The sequence below is a fragment of the Pseudorca crassidens genome, chromosome 8, assembly GCF_039906515.1.
Source record: "Pseudorca crassidens isolate mPseCra1 chromosome 8, mPseCra1.hap1, whole genome shotgun sequence".
Lineage (NCBI taxonomy): Eukaryota > Metazoa > Chordata > Mammalia > Artiodactyla > Delphinidae > Pseudorca > Pseudorca crassidens.
In genome coordinates, this window is record NC_090303.1 from 29,304,227 (window position 1) to 29,318,257 (window position 14,031).

Genomic DNA, 14,031 nt, shown 5'->3' on the forward strand with positions numbered 1-14,031 from the left:
GGTTGATTTATAAAACCTCCTATTGCTTTTCCAGAATGCAAGCATTACACAAAATGAGTAGGTGTTTTAACTCGTATAATAAAAAAGACACACAAAGACCAGGCTTAAAATTTTCAGTGGGAGGAAAGCATATTAAACCTATACTTACTGTCTTCTATGTCCCAGCACTGGGTGATTGGGTCCCCATACTTCACATCTTGGCGTCTAGCTCGCCTGTGCAAAAGGGATTAAATAGAACTTCAAGCATGATATCTGAGATATACAAAGTCTACATCTAACACTCATAACAGTAGCAGAAGCAGAATTATGCTTTACTGCTCAACTTAAATGCAGGTCAATATTCCAATCACTCTAACATTAATTCAAATAATACTAGTGGTAGAGTCCTAACAGAATAAATCCTGTTTTGGTAATAAGATGATCTGAATTTTATTTCAGAATAAATCCTGTTTTGGTAATAAGATGATCTGAATTTCATTTAACTACCCCAGTTTTCTTTTTCTCTGGCTTTTGACAAATTATTCAACAGAACAGGCTGAATATAAATACAATCCAGTTATTATATACTTCCTATGGGGGTAACTATTTGTATCTTCTTTTTTTCAGTCAGCCAACGGAAAAGTAATAAGATATAAAAGAGCTTTAGTCAGTGGGTAAGAAAGTACACACAAATACAAAATGCCTTATCGTATGAAGATTCATTATTATACTGATGTGATTAAACAACGAGATAAATATCATTTGAAACAGAAGTACAAGTTTGATATGGCCTAATGGCTAGATGTTATTTCTATCTACTGACACATAGTTCACATTGTTTCTCTGAGAGTAGTGATAATGATAATAAAATAATGGCCTGGTACATTATTGTCACATATTTTCCTTAAGAGAAAATAGTAACTACTGCATAAAAAAAGTAAAGATCTGCCACATCTAAGTTAAATAAGTCTTACACTCGGAGTACAGTTTCATTTGCTTTGGTTATTTTATGTTGCCACATCAGAGATCCTAGATGTCACAGTAAACATTCTGTGATATGTAGGGTGTTCCTTAAGGGGCATGCTGACCAGATGACAGCCCTGTGGGAGATTCATTTATCATACACATTTTTTGGCTCACATGGACATTGTTAGGTAAGGGAGAACATCACAGTGGCTTGTCTGCAAGATCAGAGATACAGTCTTGAGAAATACAAGAAGAAAAAATTATGATGGTATAAGGTACATAAGGTCAAGAATGTTTTTAAATCTTGGCTTCTTAAGGAACAGGATCAATTCATCAAACTGAAGGTTCATTACCAACTAAATGAGCATTCTTGTTTTTTAGGTTCTTGAAAAGAAAAGCACTCCCCAAAGACTAACTAGGGTGAGTATATTCTTTGTCAAAAACTATAACAAAAATGTTGTGACTTTTTACTTTAAACTTGAAATAATGGTATCTCCCCACTTACATTTAATTCAGAGATTTCAGGGAATATAAAAAGGTCTTGGAATAGTATCTGTTTTTGTACTATACATTCAATCTGTGATCACTAGAATTTGCAATTTGACAAATCAGTAAACATTCAAAAAAATAAAAGTGCATATGTAGTAGCGGGACTAACATATGCTCACCTGTTACCTTATTTTGTTAAGACCTAAAGATGAAAAAAAAAATACCACATACAATTTGCTGACATTTTATGTAGAATAAAATATACTTTGGGCAATACTTTAGAAAATAGTGTTACTATAAACCACACTTTAAAATAATGATATTTTAATATACTCAGCCACCATCAGTCATATTAATGAGCATTCAGGGTGTTTCCAATAATTTTGCTATTGAAAACTGTGCTGAAATGACAGTCAAACATATAATTTGTGGTACTTTTTTGCCCGTGTGTGTAAAATAAATTCCTAGCTGGGTACTGTTGGCCCAGAATAGCATTATTTTTAAGAGCACATAAAGCAAGAAACTACAAACAGCAGGATGTAGTTGGATATTTAAGCATATCTGGGTGGCAGAAATTGGTCAAGTTGGAGTAAAAGCAAAATTATACAGAATCACTGGGATGTGCTGTGGGCTGTATATAATCTACACTGTTACAAAAACATATTTACACATTATTTGTAAAACAGTAACTACGAGTATATACATATTTATAAATAAGGGAAGAATATACAAAGGGTAGAGTAGTAAAGAAAGCAAACTTTTCATGCTTTTAGACAAAGATGAAGAAAAAGGATATAAACAATTTATCAGAATTTTTTAAAGCTCTGAAACCGAGGGTTATCATCAGTTAAATCCATGAAACCTGTGACCTGCCTTCATTAGTCAAGCTTGCTTTAATTGTTGCTATAAAAACTTGCGTGTCCTCCAAGCCTCAGGTAACCTAAACAGGATGTTTGCCCAAGTTGTTTAGGAACTTGGAGTCAGCTGTGTTCAGTTTGAGCTCTAGCCGGTTAAGACTGGTTAGGACCACTGACCCTCCCTCTGGGCACGTGGGAGTGTCCAGTGACCTTTTGACATCAGAGGCCAAAAACTCCATGCTCAGAGCAGGCATCCCAGGAAGAAGCTTGTAGCTTAGTTTCATCTGCGTAGAACGATGATTACCTCACCTTTTTCTTATCTCCAATTAACCTTTCCCAGGCTCCCCACGCCTCAGCTTTCTCCCGTAAGTATCCTCAGTCCTTCGCCTTTGGGGAGGCGAATTTGAGACTTGTTTTTCCCATCTCCCCGCTTGACTGCTTTGTGAATAAACCCGTTCCCTGCTGCACATCTTGGCATCTCCACGTTTGGCTTGCTGTGCATCAAACAAAACTGGTTTGGTAAGACTTCCACATTTCCGGATTTCAGAACATTCTGTTTTATCCTCCTTCAAAATTTAGCTGTATGAAAAACTCTAAAACATTTAGATTGTAATATTCCTACCACAGACCATGTTCTCTATATGTTTTCTCTTTAAACTACAAGAGAAGGTATTCGTGTAAGATATTCATTGTGTGAAAAGCAAGGCTTCATCTTAATTTGATGTGCCTCTCACCTTTTTGAAGTGGGTGCATAGCGAGAGCATGCATTTCCATCCCAGGCACAGTAGGGGTCTCTGGCAAGACAACAGTCTGCACAAGCTTTCCCGTAAGTGTCACATCTGTGCAAGGAGAGCTGAGCCAGTCCATCTCGGGAACCAATGTACAACTGTTGCTGCAAATCAGGCAAAACAAATGCATTAGAAGCATCTTTCATACGAGTCTTAAGAACTTCCCTTTCTTGAATACCACATCACAGACCTAAATCTGTCTCCTCGGGTACCCTGCCTGTTATAAACACTTGCACAGAAACATAAGGGAGTAAGATAAGTCGGTCTTCTATCCCTGGTTGGATGGTGGTTTGAAGATGATGACACAGAATTGGACGGCATTCTAGAGAGCTAGAGTAACCTTGGCAGTAATTTAAGAAGGTCAAAAACCAGCTGCTAGACTGAGGAATTAAGATGTCAGATTCTTTCTTAGTAGTTGAAAATACACTCTGGTAGATTATATCAAGCACAGATGCTATAGGCAACACTGATGGGTCTTCTCCTGCCATGGCTTCTTATATAAGAGTTGACTGAAAAGAGGTTTATGAAAAACTTTCCTGTGATCTTAACTAACCATTTCATTTGTTAATGAAGTACGGATCCCTGAAGGAAGTTGAGTGATAAGTGAGAGAGAAAGTATTTGCTATCACTATGAAGAAAGTATTAAGGAGGTTTGTGGGATGCTGTATCACACGTGAAAGCCTGCAGGATACTGACAAACTCAGTAAATAGAATCACATTTTGAAAATAAGTCCTGAAAATAATGCACTGCTCCCTACATGTATTCACTTGAGGGTATGTGGTGGAGGCAGAGGGAGGGATGATAACAAGTGAATAAGCCATAGTCTGTGCCTTCAGGTAACTTACGGTCAAGTCTAGTGGACATGCCAAACTTTAAATGGAGGGGAAAAAAAATCTGAGAAATAGATATTGGCACAAATAACGTACACGGACTCCACCTATAGAAATCTGTCTTACACATTACCTACCACTTAAGACCTCCTGGAGGCTAAGTGTGGACTTTGTTTAGTATTTTACTATATAATTCTCTAGCGTTTGATACCAGTAAGACTAAAGCCTCCTTGAAAGTCTCTTCCCTTTCTCTTGTTCTCCCTCTTTATTTCTGCCTAGAGTTCTGTTTCCTTTGATGATTCCTTCCTTTGCCTTGAACATTGGGTTTCCCTCTTTGCGATTCTCATCTTTACTCTTCTTCCTGTACAAAGGCTCAAGAGTTATTTTGAAAACAACATAAACACGCACACGCTGATTCCCCTAAATCTAGTCTTCCTACCCTACCCTGACCAAGAGACACCATCCCAGTCGCCCCCAGCACGAATCTGGGAGTTGTCTTTGAATCTTCTTTCACTCTCACTCCGTCTGTCTGCCACCTTATCTCTCCGTTCTCTTACACGGCGCTCTCAAATCCATTTCTGCCTCGTTCTGCACTGCCCCTTGCCTTTTCTCAGTCCTTATCATCTCCTTCCTCGATGACCTGTAAGTGGCCTTACCGTTTCAGCTGGCTTCACCCTTGTTTTCCGGCAACCCTCACCTCCACCCCAGGACTCAACCCCTCTTCCACACTGCCACGCCAGGCTACTCTCTCTAAGAGGAAAATCTTACCATGACACCCGCCTGCTTAACGTCTTTAAAGGTCTTCATTGTCTCGGATAAACTTGTTCAACAGCTCAGGAGGGCATCCATGGAAGGATGTGTCTACTCTTCTTCTGTCTTACTTCCCCAGGTTCCTTTCTAGCCTCCTTGCCCCTCGAGTGCAGCTATGCTGTCTGCTCCAATTGTACACAAACTTATTAGAATAAGTTCGAGTCTTTCACTCTTCATGCCTTTTCAAAGGGCCGTCTCTTCTACTCGGCATATGCTTCCCCGTCCCATCCTTCTGTTTATTTATCTGGTTACCTGCAGCATCCTTCATAGCTCGAGTTGCCGGTCTCTCCCGCTCCCCTGGCTCCCTTTTACACCAGTTCGTCTCCTCTCTGTTTCCCCAGAACGCGGTTCCATTCTTGGTCTACTTTGTTAGCATGCTCCTTTGCCTTCCAGCTCCACGTGACTATTGGGCTGTTTGCCATTGCAGTCCATAGTCTAACTCGTAGACTCGCTGATTAAAAACCATCTTTAATGTTTAGGGCTAGTATTCTACATGAATTACTTTACAGCCTTGACAGAATGACATTCTCATGAGACTAGGAAAGTGAGCTCAATTTTCAAGAGCCAAAGGAAGGGGAGAATGTATTATTCAATTAATGGAATTGGGTCCCCTGTCTCCTAAGGCAAGGCAGAAACAATGCCCTATAATCAGTTATAAAAGAAAGAAATAATCTAAAGCTTTTTACACTATTTATAATTTAACTTCTAGTTTCAATGGATTTTCCCTAAAATAAAGTTTGATGCAAACAGTCTTGCTTTTGTGGCTAATTTTTACACAAAAATTAGAAAGTACCTGCTTCAGAGACAGCTCCATGTTCAAGATGATTGATGAATGCTGAAAATAAAATTTAACTATTAATAAAGATATTCATGAACAATCTTTTAGAGTAGCCAATATTTTGTTTTATTGTGTACCAAGGATAATTGGAGTAAACTTCAAGGCTCTGTTATATATAGAGGAGAAAAAGATCCTAATGTTTGCTATTTCCTTCCCATGTGTAGTGATTCAACCTTAATAAAAAGTATCAAAATAGTTATTTTTAAATCTTATTAAAGAAAAATTACCTAAATGTATGAGGAGACACTCTGCACTGAAAATTGTTCCCGGTTACCCACAAGGTTTCTCCCTCTTCTGACTCTGCTTATCTTAACTGCTTCCATATAATTCAAACTAGTGTTGACAAGAACATCTCCATAATTATTTATTGCCTCTTTCTGCTTACTTAGATCAGTAGTTCAAAAACTTGTTCAAGTAGTAAAATTCTAAAAAGTTATAGTGCTTCTCGTGGATGAGCATATTCTTTATAAAACACTGCAAGATACGATGCACGTGGTTTCACAACATGAAAGTTTTATGTGTAGAAAACAAGCCTCTATGCGTGCAATACAAAATTTAAAACATGAACACAAAAGCTGCCAAACTAAAAAGGATGGAATGTTTAAGCATTTTTTTATCTATCGTCTATGTCTCTCTCTATGTGTATGACTATTCATTTCTCACCAGCCAATATTTACTAAGTAATAAACACAAGCAGATATTAAAACTTTAAGAAAATATATGAAAAAAATGAAAAGAAATGTTAAATGAGAAAGTTCTATCCAATAACTTTTTTTAATGAATTAAGCAAACAGGGTCATTATTTAATCTTAACAGTGGAATCCAAACAATTCCTCTTGGTCAGTAATAACCCCTGAGTAGACTTAGTCTAATGTGCCTCTGGGTATCACGGAGGCTTTATTTTTGCCCTCTGGGTTCGCACTTATATTTGACATTGGCTTTTCCCTCAGGAACTACCCACGACTTTGTTTCTGGTAGAGTCCAGAGAGCAGGTCTTGTTCTTGTTAACTCCTGGACCACTATTATCATCACAATGTAAACAGGATCCTGGGGAACCCAGTCTTTTAATTAACTTGAGCCCCTCACAGCAGAGAGCTCTACTCTCTTTTAAGGCAATAGAAGTTTACATGGTAACAGTCTATTTTAATAAACTGTCTCAACAAAAAATGGTATAAAAGACAGCATATTTTTAAAAAGCTCTTCTAAGAAATGCAATTTTATTTCTAATTTCATTTTAGAAAATAACGCTAAATTGAATTTCATTGAAGGTCTACAAAGAATGCCACAGTTCAAATTTACTACTGTTAAAAGTCTAAGGACATTCCCCAAATCTGGAGAACTATTATTTTAGATCTACTAACTCTTCTGGTGGTTGAGGGGAATTTAGCATGCATAAAGACTTACTATCAAGCGACTTAAAAAAAAGAATTCCTTACAGAAATGCAGGGACACGTGATTTATACACTCTTCCAGTTTCCTTAAATTCAATTGAGGAAAAATTGAAAAGTAAAATTTATAAAGTAGAAAAGCATCTGGATAGTAGAAGAGACCCTAGGCTTTCATCTACCGTGGTGATTTGTCTGAACATATGCTTAGAGAACTCAGTCATGAGGGGCAACCCAGGAGCCCCAAGTTCAGTGATATTCCTGCAGGGGAAAATGAGTCCCATTCTTAGTTGCTTTTAAAACTTTTTCCTTCGCTTAAGGAAAAGAAAAATAAAGAAGCTAATTGAAAAGACTTCTTCAGAAAGAGTGGTGACGTACGGACACGAACATGTCCTATATAAGAACTGCTCAAGTTCACCATCGCTTCTCCCGGAACTCTGGCCTAAGTCTTACCTTGAATATGTGTAACTCCTCCAGTACTACCTCTTCCATTTTCCACTTCTCCTTTGAAATGCTGACAACTTTTAGGACTGTTCCAACGTCTGAAAAAATACATTACACACGATCCTGTTGTTTCTACTTCAATGTTTAGTTAAGCATTCTCCTAGCAACCTTCACATGGCTCCCCTCATTTTTTTTTCAATGCCTTTCAAGCAATCAGGTTAAACAAAGCATGCGAGAAGTGAAGCTTAATGTATATGATTCTCCCCTTTTGAAATACTATAGCTTTCAGCTCATAAACACATTTATAAAGAAAATATTAAAAGACACACATTCAGAGTGTATTCCTAACACAAGGAATAGAGATGTCTCCTTTAAAAATTAGTTGAAAGGGTAACAAAAGAGGAACAACATTTTTGGAACTTAATTTAAAAGGTTAAAATATATTAACAAATTTTCTCTCTCAATGTAAGAAATATTTATTCAGTACTTATCCAGTTCACCATGAAAGATAAATATATATATTTTTAATAATCTTAACAAATGTAAGAGAAATCATTGAAGCTATCTACATGGGGGAAGTAGTAGCTCACTCATAAAATGTATTTTACTTACAGAAATATAATTAATGGGCTAGAAAATAAAATTTTGTCAAATTATTTTAGTTCAATTTAAAAGAACTAAACTATTATCACAAGATTAATCATATATTGCAGTCCACAAGGTGGTATGTTATTACAGAAGGACGATCAAAAGAACATTTTAGAAAAAAAATCCCATTTGGAAATTAATGTATAGACTGACTTACACATAAAAATAAATTTAAAATAGTTGCTTTTAAACTTCTGAGCACAGAGGTTGAAGTAGGTTAACATGTATGGGAATATCCTATTTGTACAAAATAGTCTGGATTATTTGTTTTTAAATGACTCTAGGATCTTTGAAAAATATTAAATATATATTTTCTAAATGTCATAATTGAAAATCAATCTATCTTAGTATCCTCATAATTTTCTAAGTAAAAGTTAGGTAGTACCACCTAGTGGCTAAATGGCTTTTCTGACCCTGAAATGTTGAAGAACTAGAAATGAGCTTTGGGTGGGCAGTGCAATTAGGAGGCAAGCTCATTAGAATGGAGGACTAATTATTTCATGTTTTGACGCTTCAGTAGTAATCTCTGTAGTCTTGAAAGTATTACTTTTTTCCCTGGGCCTTGGTACTGCCATCTGCAACATAATCAGGTTTGACAACCGGTGTTCTTAAAGTCCTCTGAGTCTGTCACACAGACGCTTCCTAATAAACTTAACTTTTGTAAAACCAATATATTTTAAAAAATAAAATTATTCTAAAATTGTTTTATAGTCCTAAAAACATTTCAATAAAAATGTCCATTTCTTAAAAACTCATCAAATTTCTATTTCTTTATGCAATGCGTGATCCATCAAATTACATAACATTATCTAGGATGTAGTGCTTTTGTTTTAATGATACATGTTATCTTTACTACCAATACAATTCACAGGACTTTATTAGATATTACTTTTTGTTTTTCGAGATGCACCAAATAAGCAATATTTCTTTCCCTTGAAAAAAAAGGTAATCATTTTATAATTACTGAGTTGGCAGTCAAAAAAAATAAATAAAATGGGCTCTAATAATGAAAGTGATACTTAATCCAAAAAATTCAAGGACAGGAAAAATAATCACCAAGTAGTTTCTACTTTAAGTTCTTTACAAATTAATGATTAACTTTTTTGAAACCACCATAAGCCACCTAAGTCAGTGATTCTCAAAATTGGGTGAAGGGATCCTTTGGGGTAAGGTTATCAAATATCTCTGAAGAGAGAGGGAAATGTGAAGTTTGAAAATAGAGAAGCTTTGCTTTACCTATTTGTTTTAGTCCATAGTCATTCAACAAATAGGTATTGAGCACCTCATCTGTAGCAGGCACATTGCAGTCATGATATAGTAGTATATTTTGAAATCTCACATAACACTAATGGAGGCTGGGAGATATGTATGATCGTCGATTAAAAGCACATGTTATGCAAGTTTAAAAAAAACACTGGGTATTAGCTAATAGTTACTCATTTTCATTTTGGCCGGTAAACTTTTTTGAAGTTTTTGTTTGTCTAATAATGAAAAATTCATTTGAAAGAAGGCATAACTTGGCTCTAGCATACCTGTTCCAAGAAACATCACATCGTACTGGCCATCTTCTGCGACAACGTGATCCACCACAATCTGTGTCAGTCTGTAATCCACATTGATGCGCTTGAATGTTGGTCCTCCCACAACTGGATATACTGATTTATACATCACAGGGTGCCGCTTTATGAAACTGATGACATCGTCTGGAAAATCTCGGGTGGATTTAATCAGTGGGTCATAGGTTTTGCTTGGACACTGAAAAGGAATGAGGAGGGGAGTAAAGGCATTGTTCACACATCTGAGAAATTTTCACTTCTAATAAAGTTTTTAAGCCTTATCATTGATAATATTAAAGGAATGGTCACCAGGATCAATATGAAATCACATGTATTGACAGATGTAAATAAATGCGGCTTACCTGCAGTGTATATAAATCCAGTTTTTGCTTTCGAAAATATTCTTAATTATTACAATGAAATATTATTCAGCCACACAAAAAATGAAATCTTACTATTTGTTACATGGATGGACCTTGAGGGCATTACGCTAAGTGAAGTAAGTCAGACAGAGAAAGACAAATATTGTATGATTTCACTTACGTGTGGAATCAAACAAAAGAGCTCACAGATACAGAGAACAGATTGGTGGTTGCCAGATGTAGAGGGTGCAGGATGGGCAAAATGGGTCAAAGGGTACAAACTTCCAGTTATAAATCCTGAGGATGTAATGTACAGTATGGTGGCTACAGTTACTAACATTGTATTGTGTATTGGAAAGTTGCTAAGAGTAGATCTTAAAAGTTCTCATCACAAGAAAAAAAAAATTGTAACTATGTATGGTGACTGATGTTAACTGGACTTATTGTGGTGATTATTTTTCAATATATACAAATATCGAATTATGTTGTACACCTGAAACTAATGTTATATATCATTGATACCTCAATAAAACATTCATTGTGCACATATTTTAAATCTTTTATCAATGTCCAGTTGGGCTCTTGCTTTTGAAATACTTTTCAGTTGCATAAGCACAAGTAAACATTGATAATTCCAATCCATATCTTTTCTTCCAAGAAGTTTGACTTCAGAAAACTAAATACAAAACCCCCATGCTAGATATTTCTTTAGTCTTTTGAACTATTCTCTTCTTGAATTAGCCTCAGATCTCAAAAGACAACTGTCTTTGCTTGTTGGCAGATGGAATGGCTAATGATCATCAAAGAGAACCTTATGAAACAAATTATCATGCTTATTAAAGCTTCTCAATGTTTCTCCAAAAAGATTTCTAAATTATATCCATTTACCTGTGTTTTATAAAGTTCCCAAAGTGAGCTCTTTTCTTGCAAAGGTACATGAAATTTGAGTTGAAACAATTAAGAAAGTGATCTATAAACATTATTATTTTCAGTTTCCTTTAATTAATGTAAAATTTCAGTTTTAACTTAAAACCATGATTGTTAATAAAATGGAACAAATCAACATGTCATAGAATTACTTGTAAAAGAACTTCAATAGTTTGATACCATAATTATCTAGTTTTTCATAACTGGCGTGAAAATTTACTGTGAGCAAGTCAACAACTTCCCCTAAAGAATCTGTGGGGAAACCCTCAGGGAATTTTTCACTTCTGTCTAAAATGCTCTTCCTGTGCGCCTTCTGACATCCACTAATTCAATAGTTAGCATACCCTGCCCCCTGGTGGTAAAAGTAAAACATTCACACTGGTATGAATTCAATGTGCCTCTCTCCCAAAACATGAAAGGGGAATTATTTCATAAATCCCTTCAAAATATTACTTCAAATATCTCCCCTCCCACATACTGAATCTATTTTATGATTTTATTATATTGTAATTTAGTAAGTTATCTCAGAGAGAACAATGCTGTTACCACATTTGAATTCTTCATTGGCTAATACATTCTCTTGGAATGGAAAAGTTTAGCTGGATGATGCAGGCATAGAAAAGAAAACGAGTAATATTAAGCAAAGTTTATAAGAAAGTGCTGCTTTCTCCCTGTTTTAGTTTTTAGACAAGTTGAAACATCATCTCCACTGAACTGAGCCACTTACACCCAACACTAATTAGAATCTTGTCAAGGCTCGAAATTGTGCTTCTCAAAGCATTCACAAGCGTCATTCTCAAGGAACTAAAGATACTGGAGTTAGTCACAGTAAATGACCCTGACCTCAAATTTACAGCAATAAAATCATAATAGCTCACTAAATTACAAGAAATAGCAAAGAAGTTGTACTTTAAAAAAAAATCTGTTAATAATTTTCTGTAAATAGCTTGAGAATATATATATCTTTCATAAGAATCTTGCATGTGAAAAGAAACTGATCTTTTCTTGATCAGTTTTATTGACTTGTCCCAGGTCTGCACCAAAAAAGGTTAGAAATGTCCTGGAATGTTAGCCATTTGGTACTTACTGATCATATTCCTAGCTGGGTGTTGGTCTAAAGATCTATGACTGTATCTTCAGTCATTGTTTCTAGCACTTTGCTTTCAGCCAAGTGAAATCTGTCAACTCAGTAATGCTAGGAACCCTATATTAAGTAGATTAAGCTGTAACTCAAAATGGATACGGAGCTCAAATGATACAAAGCTCTTGCCCAATTACAGGGTGCATGTTTGAGACTCAGTCAAAGGCCATTCATAGTGGGCTTATAGCTTATAATGCCTGTGGTACTATCTGGTGGGTCTATTATTAAAATCAAAGCAAATGCAAGATTTCTGCCTGCATTACATTTTTGAAACAGCCCTCCAACTTAAGAAAAACATCTCTTTTGACTTTGTAGCTATAATCATGCAGTAGCCAATATTTCAAAGGAAATAACATCATGCCATTCAAGTCAGTTTTTTATATCAAATTTTCAAACCATAAGAAATTTTAATGTGAGAAAGGATAGGTGAATGAAGCTAGGAACATTCATCAAAGAAACAAACGTGATAATTTTCCTCATTGTTCACCTCTGACAAAGAAGTTTCAGTGTAATAAAATCTAACAAAAAAAGAAGAGAAGGGAAACCTGGCTTCTACTGACTATTATAAAATGATCTTTGAAAATGTTTTTTTTTTCATATGGCAGCTTTTCCTCATGGCATGCTGCCAGTGTTTGGATAAGATCTTTATCCTCTAAGTTGCTGTGTGTGATCTCTCTGGTCTGCGTCTCCACTCTGCTTTCACAAATGAAAGTGATTTGGTAGAGATACTCCCTGAGGTTTAAGATTGTACAGTTTGAACCAAATATTAAAAACCAGTGGAATTTTTCCTTTGATATCATAGCTGCATCTCACACAGATCTAAACTTGGGATGCCAAGTATCTTATGCAGGTAAATGGAAAGTAGGAGAGAAAAATTCCATAAAGGAAAAAGAGAAAGCGTGGGGGAAATGCTACATCTAAATAACCATATTCAATTATTTTCCTTCCACAAATCCTAGAAGACTTTCCTATTGCAGCTATACATCACAGGTATTAAAAATCTAACGAATTTTTCCTCTGTATGTATGTACTTTAAGTTCTACCTGCTGACTCAGTCCATCTGAATATACTGTAGAGGGCAATTTATTTCTGCTTCCAGCTTTCTAACATTTGTCTGACTTGCATCACTTTAGCTCCTGTGACTGTAAGAAATAAATCAGGGAACTTATCTGTGTCTCCACCTACTGTTTCAAAAAACTCTAAGACAGTTTAAAATATGAAGGGGGGAAAAAAAAAAGAGCGAGCTATTACCAAAACTCTAAAATGTCCGTATGTTGCTGGAAACAATACCAGCACAAGAGCAGAAGAAAAAAGGACCTGCCTAGGCAGCTCTGAGATGAAAGGGTAAACCCAGCGGCAATAAGCCCTGGTTGCATGCCTATCTCCCAGGGCTGGCTGCCACCCTGACTAGGTGTGATCGTGTTATGCTTGGCACATCTGCGTGTTTGCAGAGGGCCTTCAGTCGTGCAGTGGGAAGCAATGGATAAGAGGAGAAAAATGGGTTTTATCCAATGAGAGAACTTTGCCCCTTGGCAGGTCCCCAGACAGCTGTTACAAGTTTTCTCCCCCTGCTGCTTCGGGCTATTCTCTACAGGTTGCAGTTTCCTTTTAAACAAATCAGAGGGGTGATCAGTGCGAGGGAAGACATGGCATGAGGCACAACTGAACTGGGCTTTCATTTTTAGCAAAATGGGAAAAATAAGCTAAATGTGTAAAGAAGTCTCATTTTTATTTATAAAGTAAAACATGCAAATTTAATAGGTGTCATCCTATCCCCCTACTTATTCCTCTAAGAGTCAGTTTATAACATATATGGGCAAAGAAAGATGCTATATTCAATATGAGTTAGAAGGGCCAGAGATATAAATATACAGGTAAGTCTATCTTTTTTTGAAGGTTCTCTTTTTTTTTAGAAGAATTTCTATACCAGAAAAATGAAAACATGACTGAATGGAGTAAGTAGCCTAGGATTTGGAGAACCTCATTTTAAAAGCAAATGTTGGCCCTATG

The 14,031-nt window shown here is 36.0% G+C and overlaps 1 protein-coding gene across 4 annotated transcripts in view; it reads right to left on the bottom strand.

The window, feature by feature from the left end:
* SEMA3D (semaphorin 3D) overlaps window positions 1-14,031 on the bottom strand; it is a 209,187-nt gene that overhangs the window by 19,912 nt on the left and 175,244 nt on the right. For all 4 annotated transcript variants that reach the window (XM_067746095.1, XM_067746094.1, XM_067746093.1 and 1 more), the window contains 5 exons: window positions 9,568-9,790; window positions 7,397-7,485; window positions 5,514-5,555; window positions 3,026-3,183; window positions 149-213 (listed from right to left, as the gene is read on the bottom strand). In XM_067746095.1, coding sequence (XP_067602196.1) covers window positions 149-213; window positions 3,026-3,183; window positions 5,514-5,555; window positions 7,397-7,485; window positions 9,568-9,790 — 577 coding nt within the window. The remainder of the gene's footprint in view (window positions 1-148; window positions 214-3,025; window positions 3,184-5,513; window positions 5,556-7,396; window positions 7,486-9,567; window positions 9,791-14,031) is intronic.